The 19,071-nt window shown below is 42.6% G+C and overlaps 1 protein-coding gene across 14 annotated transcripts in view; it reads left to right on the top strand.

Annotated features, from left to right (window-relative positions):
• CSGALNACT1 (chondroitin sulfate N-acetylgalactosaminyltransferase 1) overlaps positions 1–19,071 on the top strand; it is a 342,149-nt gene that overhangs the window by 288,553 nt on the left and 34,525 nt on the right. For all 14 annotated transcript variants that reach the window (XM_070499792.1, XM_044751081.2, XM_070499794.1 and 11 more), the window contains one exon: positions 11,299–11,400. In XM_070499792.1, the coding sequence (XP_070355893.1) occupies positions 11,299–11,400 (102 nt within the window). The remainder of the gene's footprint in view (positions 1–11,298; positions 11,401–19,071) is intronic.

Raw genomic sequence — 19,071 nt, 5'->3', positions numbered from 1 at the left:
GTTTGTGGATTCTTTCATTTCAGGGAGATCTTTTTGGTGGTGTATTTTTGAGTACTTCTGCTCCATTTGTTGGATTTTCTGCTTCACAGACACAGCTGTTTATTTCACAGGTCTTTCCCATTTATTAGCATCTCTCTATTGTTTAATGCCTTAGTCTTTCATCTGCATTCACTTCAGCCTTTCCTTGATGTAAGTAATTTGATTTTCAGATGTATCTGTTCTGTACCTTGCTATTTCTAATTTATTACTTCTATTTGTTTGGGCTATCAGTTTATTTTCTGAGCATAGCATGTGCCTGTTAATCTGTTTTTATCATTTCCTCTTTGAACTTTTTTTATTGAATTCACATTTTGGTTAAGAAAGTGTGAAACATTTGTAAGACATTTTCTTCTGAGTTGTATTTTCTTTCAGCCTAGGATTTGCAGTTGCGTTTTGAATGCTATTGCTTTCTTAATTCTTTTTCTTTCTTCCTTTAATTTTGTCGTTATTCTTGAAGTGTGGCTGCTCTGACGTGCCCCCTCACCCTTCTCCTCGTGGCATGCAGAGGGCCCCCAGACTCTGCGGGCTCTGACGAGTAGGGGGGTTCCTTGGTGCCCGCTCTCCCTGACTGGGAACTGTTTGTGTCCCACTCCTGGCCCTATTTTGAGGACAGGGCATTTTATTGTTCTAGCCACCTCATTCGCAGCGTGGAGGAGCGGCTGGAGGCGAGGATTCCGAGGAGGCTCCTGCAGCCGTGGCTGGAGCGCTGGCTTCTCGCACGGGTGGGGAGGTGCGCAGGCTCACTCCACCTGTCGCGCCTGGACCCTCTTCCTGAGGGGAGAGGGACTGGCTCTCAGTCAAGGGCGGAGGCCTGGAACAGCCGACGGATGCAGCCCTGTTTGTTTACTTACCTCACTCACCTGTCTGCAGCAGCTCTTGCCACTCCCATAGGTCAAAAAGAGGCAAAAGAGAAGGCTTTGACCCTCTGTTTAAGGTTGGGCGCAGGGAAGACACATTCAAGATAGATCATCGGGCTGTCAGCGTCTCTCATCCCTTCTTCTCTTCCTGCTCTTGTGAAGGATCTTTGCTACATGTGATTGTCTCTTTCCCTTGGTTCTGCCAAATCCGCCTTTATTACGGGGGTTAATTCACAAAGCATCATTAGGATAGTTCTGCCTTCCTTCTCCAATTTCCGTGAGCTGTGGGGAGACAGGTATTCTGCTGTGGCTCTTCCTGCACCGAGATCCTGAAATGGAGTTGGGGCTCCTGTCTCTCCCCAGACCACCGTCCCACTGGCGGCCTGCTCCTCACCCTGCTGCATCTCCAGCTTCCTGTCGGGAGGCAGTTCCTGAAGCTGGGAGGTGCATGAGGCTAAAACGGAGTCTTCTGTTTCTTTCCTTGGCCTCTTCTTTGTGAAGATTAAGGCAGAAGATTATGTCCCTTTCGTTGGTCATTTATCTGTAGCAAGATTGTCACCATTTTTCCACTTTTTTTTTTTTTTTTTTTTTTTGGTGAGGAAGATTGGCCCTGAGCTAACATCCGTTGCCAATCTTCCTCTTTTTGCTTGAGGAATATTGTTGCTGGGCTAACGTCTGTGCCAATCTTCCTCTGTTTTGTATGTGGGATGCCCCCACAGCATGGCTTGATGAGCAGTGTGTAGGTATGTACCTGGGACTGAACCTGCAAATCCCAGGCCGCCAAAGCAGAACACACGAACTTAACCGCTACACCACTGGGCCAGCCCATTCTCCACTATTTTGGGTACATGTTCTGTGATTATCACTATTTGTGATTAATTTATTTAAAACATTATCCTTCCACTGCATCTGCTTTAAAATTTAAGTACCTTTTGTTCTGATACCATTTGGCTGAGGAATCTTTTACAAGTCGCTTCATGTCTTTGGGCTTTAGCATCTCCTATAAAATCACAGTATTGGTCCAGACGGGTGCCCTTGCAGCTCTGACGCTGCTGACTATAGATAGTTTAGAGGTTTTTTTTGTCTTTTCACTTCAGCATCAGTTTGCTAATTTTCACCTAGAAAAGATGCAAATGGCTAAGAAATAGATGTAGAACCTGGAATTGCCCAGAGATAGCAGGCCTGGTCACAAGACACCAAGTGGCCCCTGGGGAGGGCTGGGTCTGCGAGATTGGCTCACTTGGGGTGATGGCCCAGCATGGGATACTGTCTGTAAGGAACCAAAGACCAAGTTTTCTTGCTCCTGAACGGTTGGCCGGGGAGGGCCCTGCTGACAAAATTGATTCCTGGGTGCATGGATGGACTAAGATATTTATTATCATTATTATTCCATTCTGATTATTATAATCATCTTAACTAATCCTGAAAATTATTTATGTTTATAAAAAAATACAAATTTAATAAAACCTTTTTCATAAAGGTCAGCAGACAAGGACTCAGTAGGAGCGTGAATGGAGGACAGGTATGCCCGGAAGCCAGAATAAGGGAAGCAAGTGCAGCTCATGGAACAGCCAGCTCTGAACTTCAAGCAGGGGAGGGGAAGGGGGAAACGGGCTGGCTTACTGCAGCCTCAGTAGTTCCTGACAAGAAGGCTGTTGGTTGGCTGAGACAAGCTTGTTCCTAGCACTGGACCCTGAGGGCCTTTACTGAAGAGGCAGTAGACGGTCAATGAGTGACATTCCTAGGACCTACGAGAAATCAGGAAGCTGAGCTCGGGGGGTGTGGCGGTGCAGACCGCGGGAGCCTGGCCTGGGCCGTGGCCCCATGGTCCTTCATGGCGTCAGATGGCTTTTTGCTCTAGCAGCCTCTTTCTTCCTTGTTGGCATTGTCATCCTGGTCCGTGAGGGCACCTCACAGGCTCCACGTGCCGCTTCCTTGCCCATGGATGTCCCCGCAGACTCTCTCACTGGGATCCGTCACCGGCGGCCCACAGCGGAAGGGCAGGAGGAGTGCGTGAAACGTGCCTCCTGTTATGTTTGCCCTCTTTGCCCGGCAGGGTGTCGGCTTAAACCCCCGCCCCCTCCTCCGTCCCGGCTCCTTCTCTCTCCCCCTCCCCCTCCCCTCCTTCCCTTCCCCTCCCCCTTCCCTGCCCTTCCCGCTTTCCCCCTCCGCCCTCCCCTCCTCTCCCCTGCCCCCTCTCCCCCACCCCGCCCCCTCTCCCCTCTGCCCCTTCCCCTCCTCTCCCCCTCACCCCCTCCCACTATCCTCCCCACCCCCAACAGCCCCTCCCCACAGCCAGTCTGCGTGTGTCTGCTGCTTGCTGTGCACCCTGCAGCTTTGTGGCGGAGCCCCCGACAGTGAGGGCTAAGCCATGAGCTTCCCTGTGTGCGGCCCTGGTCGTGCAGCGGCCGCCTGGGGTGGACAGAGCGGGCTGGTCACTGGGGAGCCTGCACGGTCAAGTGCCTCTCTCCACGGCGGCCTTGCACAGGTTAGGAACAGAACTCAAGGGCCAGGACGTGCTGTCAGCCTCTTGGGAAATAAAATATTGGCATAGAAGCGACTATGATACATGTTTTCTGACTGAAAATATATCTTAGTCTCTGTCTCTGTGTTACAATATGCTGGAGGAAAAGGAACTGTCGTTTTCCAGAGAAAAGTGTGCCGAAGAGACAAGCTCTTTGTGAAATAGAGGCAGATGTTCAGGCTTCCAGGTTAAGCTGGAATAACGACCAAGTCGCATTCCGGAGCTAATGCCAAGTAGCCCTGAAGAGCTTCCCCAAAGGGTCGTTGAAGCTGGAGTTCCCTGAGACGCGTTCCAGAGGTTTCGCTGCTACCACGGCCGTCAGAGAGGTGCGCTGTGAGGACACCTGAGTCGGCTCCCGAGGCCCAGGCAGCGTGTGTCCGCTACAAATAATGACAGGAAACACAGGGATCTCTGTGTACAGTCGCCCACGCACACTGTTTCTCACACGCATCTTTCCAGGGAGTGGAGTCGAGTGAGAACTGTTTTGAAAAATACGAAAGTTACAAGCTCAGACAGACGGACAGCTGTGCTGCTCCTGTCACAGCGCTCTGGTACTGCGGCATGGACAGCTTCACGTGCGGGGTGCACGCGGGGCTCCTAAGGGCAGAAATGTCTGATTGGCTTTTTAAGCTCCCTGGTAGAGTATCTGGCACATGGTGTGTTCTTTGTTTGGTTGATTATTGTTTGTAGAGTGGAGGAAGGAAGGAATAAGTGAGTAAATGGAGGGAACCCTGGAGGTGGAGCTCAGAGCCAATTCTGCTTTGCCTTTTCGGGAAGCCTCCACTGGTGAGTGAAGAATGAAGGTCCACGCATCTCTGTTTTCTTCTCGAAGACAAGAAGTGCTTTGAGTGGATTTTAAAATGCCAGCAAAGATGTTACTAGGAAAACGAGAGTGCTTTTTATTCTGGCCCAGCAGGCGGCCTCTCCTGATTCTGGGATGGATTTTTTCCCATTGCACGCGCAATTGCAGAGCACAGTTTTTGGGCACTTGGCACTGTGTCTCTGCTTTTCTTCCCCACTGGCAGGAAGTTAAAGCGTTTGCTGGCAGATTTGCAAAAGGGACCTTTGTGTACAGAGAATTGTGGTGTTGGTAGGTGCTGACTCAGTCTGCGGGGCAGGGGCTGTGAGGGGCTCTCAGTTCTGAAGCGTGTTGTCCCACCCTGGGCCTCTGTTCCTGGTTCCTCGTCTGCCTCTCAGAGCTCCACCATCAGTCTCATTCCACAGGAGAGACAGAATTCTCAGAACCACGCCTGTGACCAGGTGAGCCCTGAGTGCCTCTTGCCCAGGGTCAGTATAATTTTCCCTGATGTTTCTTCCCTCTCGAATTCGCTTCCTCCCCTCTGTCTTGTTAAACCCTGTCCTTCTTTCAAGGCCCCTGCCATTTCCAGCCCACAGGATTTGCCGTACCTCCTGAATTTTTGTCAGTGCCACAAGGTGTCATTGTTTAATTTGTGCTCATTTTATTTCTCAGGTAAGGTTTTTGAGAGCAGGAACCATGTCTTCTATTTCTTTAGATTTCTCCCCGAACTCTAGCTAAGCAGTCCCTCCTTTTCATGTCATTATAAAAAACATTAAATAAATTGGCTTCTGCAATTAGAGCTCAGGGATTTCTGGAAAGCTGTGATGTGGATTGCTGTTTGGAGGCTAAGGAAAGTAGCCAACAGAGAGATAAAAGGAGTAAAATGGAAGGGCATGCAAAATATCAAAATATTATAGAATGTTATCCCACCGGTAGAATCTTCGCATTAACTTGCTTCTAGAAAACTGTTAAAATTATGTACACACACATACATATATATCCATGTACACACACACATATATCCATGTACACACACACATATATATCCATGTACACACACAATATATATATCCATGTACACACACACATATATATCCATGTACACACACACGCATATATCCATGTACACACACATACATATATCCATGTACACACACAATATATATATCCATGTACACACACACACATATATCCATGTACACACACACATATATCCATGTACACACACACACATATCCATGTACACACACACACATATATCCATGTACACACACACATATATATCCATGTACACACACACACATATCCATGTACACACACACACATATCCATGTACACACACACATATATCCATGTACACACACACACATATATCCATGTACACACACACACATATATCCATGTACACACACACACATATATCCATGTACACACACACACATATATCCATGTACACACACACACATATATCCATGTACACACACACATATATATCCATGTACACACACACACATATATCCATGTACACACACACACACATATATCCATGTACACACACACATATATCCATGTACACACACACATATATCCATGTACACACACACATATATATCCATGTACACACACACATATATCCATGTACACACACACATATATCCATGTACACACACACACATATATCCATGTACACACACACACACATATATCCATGTACACACACACATATATCCATGTACACACACACATATATCCATGTACACACACACATATATATCCATGTACACACACACATATATATCCATGTACACACACACACATATCCATGTACACACACACACATATCCATGTACACACACACACATATCCATGTACACACACACACATATCCATGTACACACACACACATATATCCATGTACACACACACATATATATCCATGTACACACACACACATATATCCATGTACACACACACACACATATATCCATGTACACACACACATATATCCATGTACACACACACATATATCCATGTACACACATACATATATATCCATGTACACACACACATATATCCATGTACACACACACATATATCCATGTACACACACACATATATCCATGTACACACACACATATATATCCATGTACACACACACATATATATCCATGTACACACACACACATATCCATGTACACACACACACATATCCATGTACACACACACACATATCCATGTACACACACACACATATCCATGTACACACACACACATATATCCATGTACACACACACATATATATCCATGTACACACACACACATATATATCCATGTACACACACACATATATCCATGTACACACACACACATATATCCATGTACACACACATATATATCCATGTACACACACACACATATATCCATGTACACACACATATATCCATGTACACACACACATATATCCATGTACACACACACATATATATCCATGTACACACACACATATATATCCATGTACACACACACACATATCCATGTACACACACACACATATATCCATGTACACACACACACATATCCATGTACACACACACACATATATCCATGTACACACACACATATATATCCATGTACACACACACACATATATCCATGTACACACACACACACATATATCCATGTACACACACACATATATCCATGTACACACACACATATATCCATGTACACACATACATATATATCCATGTACACACACACATATATCCATGTACACACACACATATATCCATGTACACACACACACATATATCCATGTACACACACACACACATATATCCATGTACACACACACATATATCCATGTACACACACACATATATCCATGTACACACACACATATATATCCATGTACACACACACATATATATCCATGTACACACACACACATATCCATGTACACACACACACATATATCCATGTACACACACACACATATCCATGTACACACACACACATATATCCATGTACACACACACACATATATATCCATGTACACACACACATATATATCCATGTACACACACATATATATATCCATGTACACACACACACATATCCATGTACACACACACACATATATCCATGTACACACACACACATATCCATGTACACACACACATATATCCATGTACACACATACATATATCCATGTACACACACACACATATATCCATGTACACACACACATATATATCCATGTACACACACACACATATCCATGTACACACACACACATATATCCATGTACACACACATATATATCCATGTACACACACACATATATCCATGTACACACACACACATATATCCATGTACACACACAATATATATATCCATGTACACACACACATATATATATCCATGTACACACACATATATATCCATGTACACACATACATATATATCCATGTACACACACACATATATATCCATGTACACACACACACATATCCATGTACACACACACACATATATCCATGTACACACACACACATATCCATGTACACACACATATATATCCATGTACACACACACATATATATCCATGTACACACACACACATATCCATGTACACACACACACATATATCCATGTACACACACACACATATCCATGTACACACACACACATATCCATGTACACACATACATATATCCATGTACACACACACACATATATCCATGTACACACACGCATATATATCCATGTACACACACACATATATATCCATGTACACACACACATATATATATCCATGTACACACACATATATATCCATGTACACACACACACATATATCCATGTACACACACAATATATATATCCATGTACACACACACATATATATATCCATGTACACACACATATATATCCATGTACACACATACATATATATCCATGTACACACACACATATATATCCATGTACACACACACACATATCCATGTACACACACACACATATATCCATGTACACACACACACATATCCATGTACACACACACACATATATCCATGTACACACACACATATATCCATGTACACACACACATATATCCATGTACACACACATATATATCCATGTACACACATACATATATATCCATGTACACACACACACATATCCATGTACACACACACACATATATCCATGTACACACACACACATATCCATGTACACACACACACATATCCATGTACACACACACATATATCCATGTACACACACACATATATCCATGTACACACACATACATATATCCATGTACACACACACATATATATCCATGTACACACACACACACATATATATCCATGTACACACACACATATATCCATGTACACACACACATATATCCATGTACACACACACATATCCATGTACACACACACATATATCCATGTACACACACACATATATCCATGTACACACACACACACATATATATCCATGTACACACACACACACATATATATCCATGTACACACACACATATATCCATGTACACACACACATATATCCATGTACACACACATATATATCCATGTACACACACACATATATATCCATGTACACACACACACATATCCATGTACACACACACATATATCCATGTACACACACACATATATCCATGTACACACACACATATATCCATGTACACACACATATATATCCATGTACACACACACACACATATCCATGTACACACACACACATATCCATGTACACACACACATATATCCATGTACACACACACATATATCCATGTACACACACACATATATCCATGTACACACACACACATATATCCATGTACACACACACACATATATCCGTGTACACACACATATATATCCGTGTACACACACACATATATCCATGTACACACACACACATATCCATGTACACACACACATATCCATGTACACACACACACATATATCCATGTACACACACACATATATATCCATGTACACACACACATATATCCATGTACACACACACACATATCCATGTACACACACACACACATATCCATGTACACACACACACATATATCCATGTACACACACGCACATATATCCATGTACACACACGCATATATATCCATGTACACACACACACACATATCCATGTACACACACACACACATATCCATGTACACACACACACACATATCCATGTACACACACACACACATATCCATGTACACACACACACATATATCCATGTACACACACACACATATATCCATGTACACACACACATATATCCATGTACACACACACATATATATCCATGTACACACACAATATATATATCCATGTACACACACACATATATATCCATGTACACACACACATATATCCATGTACACACATGCACATATATCCATGTACACACATGCACATATATCCATGTACACACACACATATATCCATGTACACACACACACATATATCCATGTACACACATACATATATCCATGTACACACATACATATATCCATGTACACACACACATATATCCATGTACACACACACACATATATCCATGTACACACATACATATATCCATGTACACACATACATATATCCATGTACACACACACATATATCCATGTACACACACACACATATATCCATGTACACACACACACACATATATCCATGTACACACATACATATATCCATGTACACACATACATATATCCATGTACACACACACATATATCCATGTACACACACACACATATATCCATGTACACACACACACATATCCATGTACACACACACACATATCCATGTACACACACACATATATCCATGTACACACATACATATATCCATGTACACACACACATATATCCATGTACACACACACACATATATCCATGTACACACACACACATATCCATGTACACACACACACATATATCCATGTACACACACACACATATCCATGTACACACACACACACATATCCATGTACACACACACACACATATCCATGTACACACACACACACATATCCATGTACACACACACACACATATCCATGTACACACACACATATATCCATGTACACACATACATATATACATGTACACATAAACACACATTTACATGTGCACATATATTTACGCATGTACACATGTACCTTCACATACACATATCTGTGCATACATTGACTCATGTGTTACAGCGTGCGTATGAAGTAAACCCTCAGCAGAGCGTCTTACTAGATTGGCTAAGTGTCAGCATTGAGAGAACAAGAGGGCAAAGAACGGATGAGCGTTGGTGGGGAAGCAGCACTATATCCATCCAGAGCCTGAGGCCTGGCCCCGGGAGGGCTGTGGGGACCCCGGAGCATGAGGTGCCAGGTGCCTGGGACGATGGGAGTGACAGCGAGGAGAAATGGGAGAGTGGGGTGGTGACTGTGTCTGTGCCAGAAGGTGAACTATAGCCAGTGTGCTTCTGCCTTGTCGTTCCCTCCAATAGTCATGACACTGGGTGTCACCAAGGGTTTCTAGAGTCCTAAATGGGAGGGTGTTTGCTCATCAGTCTTGAAGACCATCTGTGTTTGGCACACACAAGAAAAGTCACGGGCAGGATCCTGGTCTCAGCCTCCCTGGGCTTTGGCTTTCTCATCTGTAAAGTGGGGTGTGTGTCTCCTGTGCTTCGTAGACTTCGTGTGGCAAAGAAGGTAAGGACTCAGTGCCCTTTCCACGACACCGATGTCCCGAGGGGCCAGGCCTGTGCGGAGAGGACTAGTGGCCTCTCTCACCTGAGTTTTCATTTACCAGATCTGCCTGTTGAAATTTCATTGTTTTCTTGGTAAGATAAACACAAATACAGGTAATTGTGATGGCCAGCCAGAAACTCCCATCTCTGCTCGTCTGGCAGTTCATTTAGTTCATGTCAAGACCCATTTGGACTTTACAGTGTAGGTATTTGTTTGGGCCTTGCCTGTTATTGCGAAAACAGGACCAACATACGTATGTTTTGTTCTAGGGAGATGTGCATCCAACAGGATGGGAGAGTTCATCTCACCGTTGTTTACTTTGGGAAAGAAGAAATGAATGAAGTCAAAGGAATACTTGAAAACACTTCCAAGTAAGTGCGCCCTGGAACCAGCATGAGTCCCGCCAGCTGAGCTGGGGAGCATCCTCCGAGGCTGACGCTTCTGCTGTAGTTTCATTTTCCCGGTGCTGTGGCTGTGAGCGACCTGGGAGATTGATTGGTTGCTGGCCTTGTGTAGGGGGAGTTCTGTGCCCTCCTTCCCCAGAGACCACCAGCCTGACACCGGTCCTCACGGGCCTTTGACGTTGGGATAAACTGCTCTGAGCAGCAGGCTGGGGGCTTCTGCATGACTGGATGTCGTCACTTGGAGCACTGCGGGTCTGGGGACTTGACGTGGCAGAGTGGGGGTTGGGGAGCACAGCTGTGCAGTGCGCTCCATCTCAGCCACAGCTTGTAAGGCTGAGTGGTGTTCCTGCTCCGCTCTCCTCTGCTCAGCACAGTCTCACCCTTTTGACTTTCATTCGTTATGTATTTTGAGAGATTAGAGGGAAGCCAGAAGTGATGGCTGGAGTAGGGTCCTTGATTAAACCTACTCAGGTGAACAGAAATTATTCAACCAAAAACTTTAGACTTAGAGTTGTATATTTTCACCTCATTGATCAGTTGCATGGGGTAAAAATGTACTTAAAAAGCAGCAAAGATGGATTATTTTCCCCTACCAAATAAATAAATAAGGATTTATTTAATAAGTAAATATCGGTGGCCTTTTCTACTAGTGAGGAAGCCGGAAAGGCACTGCCACACTCCCCTCTGGTTTACAGGGCTCCAAATGAGTGCCCAGGTGGCTCGTTTCTCCATCAGTGAAGGAGAAGGGTGGTCAGGGGTACTCGCGGCAGAAATCGTCTGAATAGGTCCATATGGTCTTCATGTAGACAGGGCCCTCTGTTTTGAGCTTCTGGTAAGTGGTAATTGGATGATAGTCAATCAAAGGACAAGATTCCAAGATTGAGTGTACTTTTTGTGTTTATTTTCATGCTTTGTTACTAATTTTGTATCAACGAACACAAGATCAGAATGCTAATTACGGTTATTCAAACATTCTGAAGCAGTTCGCTGGCCAAATTTTATCCAATGCTTGTTTTTTTAAATAAAGTTTTGTTGGAATATAGGCACACTCATTTGCTTACATATTATTTGTGGCTGCTTTCCTGCTACAGCTGCAGGGTTGAGTAATTGGGACAGAGACTAAATAACTCGTAAAGCCTAAACTTTTTACTCTCTGGTCCTTTATAGGAAAAGTTTTTTTGCTGACTTCTGCTCTAAAGCAATAAGGAGTTAAGAGTTTAATACTAGTAACTGCTTAAAGCTATGGCCCCTGTAGAAGGGAGATCAAAGAGAATAAAATAATTGAATATCCTATATGTAAGTGAAACAGAAATCTCTTGACTCCAATGTTTTGCAGTATCCCTTTCATCTCTGCTTAGGAATGGGGAGCATGAATTATTAGAATTCATGTCCTCTGCCCAGTGGATAGGTTTTAATATCTCTGGAAGTATGCGTCCCTGGGCCTGGATCCTTTTAAAGTTTCCCAGATGATTCTAACTTGTAACATGCAGCCAGGATTGAGAACCATTGTCTGAGAAAGTGGCTGTCCACCCGAGGGGCTGCCCATCAAGAGGACTTGATTGCAGCCAGCTGCCCCATTCTGAGGTTTTTTTTAATGGTTGTGATTTTTTTTTTTTGGGGAAAACAGTCACCCTGAGCTAACATCTGTTGCCAGTCTTCCTCTTTTTATGTTTTTCCTCCTCAAAGCCCCATGGCATGGTTTTATATCTTAGTTATAAGTCATTCCAGTTCTTCTATGTGAGTTGCCACCACAGCATGGCAACTGACAGAAGGGTGCTGTGGTTCTGCGACCAAGAAGCGAGCCTGGGCCACCGAAGTGATGAGTGCCAAGCTTTAACCACTAGGCCATCAGGGCTGGCTCCCAAGGTATTTTTAAGTAGCTGTCTAAGTGACTCTGAAGTGCTGCCAGGATTGAGAATCTCAGTCCTGTTGGGTCTGGCACCTTCTGAGCACGTTGAAGAAGAACCAGACATTTGCTGGTATAGACATATAACCAAATTCACACGAGTCTGGTGGATAAGTGGAGGGCCAGTTTAAACATTATTATAGGAAATACCCTTTCTAGTGACTTGAACGCTTAAGGACCTTTATTATCAAGGCATTCTTCTCCATGTCAAATTACCTGGCAAGCTGAATTCTCATCAGACGGTTGCTTGGTGAGCAAAGAATGAATAGAATCTGAATAAGAAAAGTAAAATCATTTGAGTGGTAGGGATGGTTTACTTAAAATTTTGGAAAATTTCCAGAGATTAGTCTGCTCATAACTGAGAACTGCGTGCTAGAGACCGAGTCCATCAGTGCTTTAAAGCAGTGCTGCAGAAACTCTGGCAAAATTCAATTGGACCCCATTTTTCTGTGTTGATGTCGTCATTTTGTTAACTGGTGGCATCTGCAGGGTTGATGTCACTGGTGCATTGGGCATGTCCTACCCCGTCCATGGTGTTGCTTTGGTCAGACCACCTCTGCCAGGAATGCTGCCCTCTGCTGCTAGACTGAGTTGATTTCACACGGCCTTACCGCCAGCCCCTTCGGGATGATCTTCCTAATCACGTGTTGCCCAGCCTGGTACTCAGAAGGGCTCTTACTTCTAACCTTGTCTTGACAACACTGCCCCAGCCAAACTGGGGGCATAGTTTACCCCTTTGTCTTCTCTCCTATTTTTCTTTTCTGCTTGGCATTCCCTCCTTCCTCCTTTCTGCTTACGCAAACCCCACACCCTTCCATCCCCAGCTGACCTCCAGTCCTCCCCTCTCTGAACTCTGACTGTACTCTCTTTCAGCATCTCTTATATCTGGCACTTGCCTTATGATTTGGCTATTTACCTTTCTTTCTAGCATCCTAACTAGATTCTAAGCTGCTTACTAAGCGGTGCCATATACATGCCTCTTTGTAACTCTAGCTCATAGCGTAGGGCCTGACTCAGAACATGTGTGGTGTTTGTTCTTCAAGAGAAGGATGACGCCAGGTATAGAGGAGATCCGTACACATAATAATCTATATGAACACTTATATGAGAAGCTTTATCTAAGTATCATTTTTATCATTCTTTTAAGATGGTAAAACTTTTATTGAAACATCTTATCTTTGATTAGTAATAGTAACCATTATTATTTACATGAATTATCTTATGTAATATTCACAGCAACATTATCAGAGAGATGCTGTTATTAGCCCCATTTTATATATGAAGAAACTGAGGCTTAGAGAGGTTGTTACTCAGGCTGCCATCCCTGACACGTGGGAGAGCCAGGACCCGAACCTCCTCTGTTAACTTCCAGGACTCCCGGTCTTAACGTTGCACCCAATTTTCACTCCTATGTACTAATTACTAATTGAAAGTAATAAGATTTGAAGTCAATCTGAATAAAATTTATTTATTTGGATATCAGTATCGTGATTAAACTGTTCTAAATCTAGCTAAATGAATATATTTTAAGAATATCTTTTAAAAATCTAGTTTAATGACTAGTGTGCAATGTTTTTCTCTCTCTCTAGGTTTATGCCTACTCAATCAAACTTCACATTTCAGTCCATTGCTGTAGGTCAGCGTTTTGCAAACTGCGGTTTGTGATTCATTAGAGGGTTGTGAAATAGATGTAGTGGGTTATGTCCAGTGTTTTTAAAAAATTGAAATACAATTGGATAGAAAATATCAGAGTGCATCACAAGTAGTAAGCATAAGTATTGTTTCATGAAACTGTAATTTGTGTGTGTGTACTGTGTCGTGAGGTATAATATATTCCTCTGTAAGGACTGTGGTCAGAATATTCAAAAGCCACTGCCGTGGATGACAACACAAAGCCGTTCTCAATATCTGAGTCTTACTCCTCAGTTTTCCCTGTTAAGCTTCGGTTAATCTCAGATTAAAGCCTAGCTCAGTGGTTCTCCAATATGAATGTGCTCTGGAATAGCCTGGGTGCTTTTTAAAATGCAGATTCCTGGGATCCAGTCCCGGAAAGTCTATCAGTAGACCTGAGATGAAGCTTGGGAACCAACGCTTAGAATGAGTCCTACGTATGATGCTGACGTGGGTGGTCCGTGGCCCACAGTTTGAGAAATGTTGGCCTAGGTAGATGTTTGCTTGTATTGTATTGCTGTATATTAAAAAGTTTTTAAAAATTGTAACTGGTGGATGAATTGGCATGAGTTGACATCCAGAACATTGCAACTTCATCTTTGTCCTGTCACGAGGCCACAAAGGCATCTTTCAGAGGAATTGTCTCTGAGATCAAAGTACTAGAAATGAGACACTGCCCTGCCATTGCAGGTGTGTGACATGAGAGGTTGTGTGTGTGTTGTCAAGGATCTGCCTTCTGCGATCTGCCTTGCACGTCAGCATCTCATGCCTCTGTGAAGAGATTGGTTTGACACCTGCCCTCAGGCAGATTTTATCAGGACATCCCAGAAGAAAATTTAGGGGAAGAGTTTTATTTTGTTTCTGAAATTTGAGCAGAATTATTGCTTTGTTTTAATTTTTTCTTAAACAAAGAATTTTGAGATAATCTCATCTTCTAAAGTGAAAGAATCAACGCAGTGAATCCCTCCCAAGCAGGTAAGGGGTCTGGGACCCTGAAGCCCCTCACGGATTAGGCCACGTCTCTGACCAGTGGCCGTCTCACCCAGCCTTTGCCAGAGAAGGGCCGAGTGTGATTCCGCTGGTGTACCAGCTCTTTCAGAGATGTGCCTGTATTTTTAGGCATTCTAAATTGTTCCTTGGGGCATTCAAACATGGCATATAGATTATAGTATTGTGACAATGTTAAATTTCCTGAGTGTGAGCATAAATTTTTACAATGTTATAAAGGAGAATGTCCTGGTTCTTGGGAGATTCTTATCTTTGAGGCTAAAGTTGTCATGATGTCTGCAACTAACTCTCAAATGGTTCAGAGGAAGGAAGGAAGGAAGACAGGCCCGGTGTTAACACTTGGTGAATTTGGTGAATCTAGGTGAAGGGGCTGTGAGTCCTCATGCTGTTTGTACATTTCTGAAGGCTTATAATTTTTCCAAATAAAAATATAGGGAAAATATATTATGAGAGAAATTAAATGATATTAAGTTCACACAGCGGGATATAATGCAACAGTTAAATGAAAGAAAGGTGTTGTCAGTGAAAATGGTGAAATACAGACCTCTGCAAACACTCTCCTCCATAAAAGGAATGAGAAAATTGTTTAAAATGGTCAGAATCAACTTTTTAAGAACTCTTGAAATCAAACAAAGCTTGCAACAATCTGGAAAGTGTTTATCCCAGAAAAATGGCTGAAACTGGGTGTGAACAGGGAGCTTCGTAGAGCCTTAACTTGCTCTGCCTCCACCCCATCATCAGCGCTTTAATGGCCTGGAAACCTAGCAGCCCACAAGCACAGCAAAAACCACAACCTGGCAGCCACTTGGGGCCAGAATGGGGCAGGCAGTCCTTCAAATCATCCTTCCCAGAGAACTGTCATTATTTGACCTGTCCAGGCATTCCCTGAAAGATTCTACTCACAAAGTTGTCTTTATTTGACCTGACTCAGAGCTCTCCCAGTGGAAAAAGCCTTTTCTAGAGGGAGTATTTGTCAAAAAACAATTACAGGAAGTCTGTACTGTTGTGTCTGCCTGAGGTGGTAAATAAGTTGGGGCAAATAATAGACTAACCAAAAAGCTTAAAAGGTGAGGCTGGGGAGTGCAGTCTCCATAGGGGTTTTGAAAAGCTCCAGTACATTCCTGGGGATCTAGAAGGTCATGCACATCTCTGGGACTGTGCTTGTACTTAGGAAAGACCTGAGCAGGCCCTAACCTTTCACCTCTAGCTGACCTTGAGGCTCTGTGCAAGAAAGAAGGAAAAGCTAAGGTAAGTTGTTAAGTGCCTGGTTGAGAGTTGGTGGCATGCCCAAACATGCACACGAAGTCCTTTGGCAGAGACTTAGAGACTTATGCGGTTCCAGGCATTTATGGAAATCCCTGTCTAATCGTTAGCTTATCACTAAGTGGTTACACACAACAAAGAATGCAGACTTTACAGAATTAGTTCAGGAAAGTCACTAAACAAACAAACAATCAACAACAAACAGCAACAACAGTAAACCTGGGGAAGGCAGAGATTCTGATTTCCAGGGCTGCTGCATTACATTATTTAAAATGTTCAGTTTTAAACAAAAAATTATGAGGCATGCAAAGAAACAAAAAGTATGGCTCATGTGCAGAAAAAAAATTCACTCATTAAAAATTGTCCTTGAGGAAGCCCAGGTATTGAACTTACTAGACAAAGACTTTAAATCAGCTGTATTAAATATGTCCAAAGAATTAAAAGAAACCATGTTTAATGGATGGACCTTGAGGGTATTATGTTAAGTGAAATAAGCCAGATAGAGAAAGACAATCTCTGTATGACTCCACTCATATGACTCTTTTGTGGAAGTTAAACATGTAGACAGAGGACAGATTAGTGGTTACCAGGGGAAAGGGGTGGGGTGGTGGGGGGAGGGCACAAAGGGTGAAGTGATGCACCTACAACACGACTGACAACAATGTACAACTGAAATTTCACAAGGTTGTAAACTATGATAATGGCAATAAAAAGTGAAAAAAAAAAACATGTTTAAAGAACTAAAGAAGAGTTTGGTGAAAGGTATCTCACCAAATAAAGAGACAGAAGCTGTAAAAAAGAACAAAATAGAAATTCTGGAATTGAAAAGTACAATAATGAAAATGAAAAATTCACTGGGGGAGGCTCAACATCAGATTTGAACAGGCAGAAGAAAGAATCAGTGAACTTTAAGATAGGTCACTTGATATGATCCAGTTTGAGAAACAGAAATAAAAAGTAATGAAGAAAATGAACAAACCTAAGAGACTTGTAGACTACTGCAAAGCGTGGCAACATACACATAATGGGAGTCTCAGAAGGAGAGGAGAGAGAGAAAGAGCAGAAAAAAATTTGAGAAATAATGGCCCCAAACTCCCCAAATATGATGAAAAGTATTATACATCCAAGAACCTCAACTCCGACTAGGAAAACTCAAAGAAATCCACACTAGATGTGTCATAATCAGTTGGTTGAAAGACAAAGACAAAGAGAGAAAGAATCTTGTAAGCAGCAAGAGTGAAGCAACTTGTCGGGTCCAAGGGATCCTTAATAAGATCAACAGCTGATTTCTCATCAGAAACAATGGAGGCCAGAAAGTGGGATGGCATATTCGAAGTACTGAAAGGAAAACACTCAACCAAGAATTCTATATTCAGCAAAACCATCCATCAAAAATGAAGGATAAATTAAGACAGCCCCAGATAAACAAAAACTGAGAGACGTTGTTACTAGCAAACCTGCCCTACAAGAAATATGAAAAGGAGTCCTTGAGGCTGAAATGAAAGAACACTAAGACACAAACTCAAAACCATGTGTTCCAGTAAGAGTATTACATAGGGAAATATAAAATACAGTGTAAGTATATTTTTTGTTCATAACTCTTTTTTCTTATGATTTAAAAGATAACTACATAAAGCAATAATTATAAATCTGTATTGATAGACACACAATGCATAAATATATCATTTTAATACAATAACAGCACAAAGGAGGGGACAGGGAATGGAGGAACAAATTTTTGTACACTGTTGAAATTAAGTATTTCTTCGAGAAGAAATAGAAAATCTGAC

The sequence above is a fragment of the Equus asinus genome, chromosome 27, assembly GCF_041296235.1.
Source record: "Equus asinus isolate D_3611 breed Donkey chromosome 27, EquAss-T2T_v2, whole genome shotgun sequence".
Taxonomy (NCBI): Eukaryota; Metazoa; Chordata; class Mammalia; order Perissodactyla; family Equidae; genus Equus; species Equus asinus.
The sequence above is the reverse complement of the archived record's forward strand: the minus strand, read 5'-3'. Positions and strand labels throughout refer to the sequence as shown.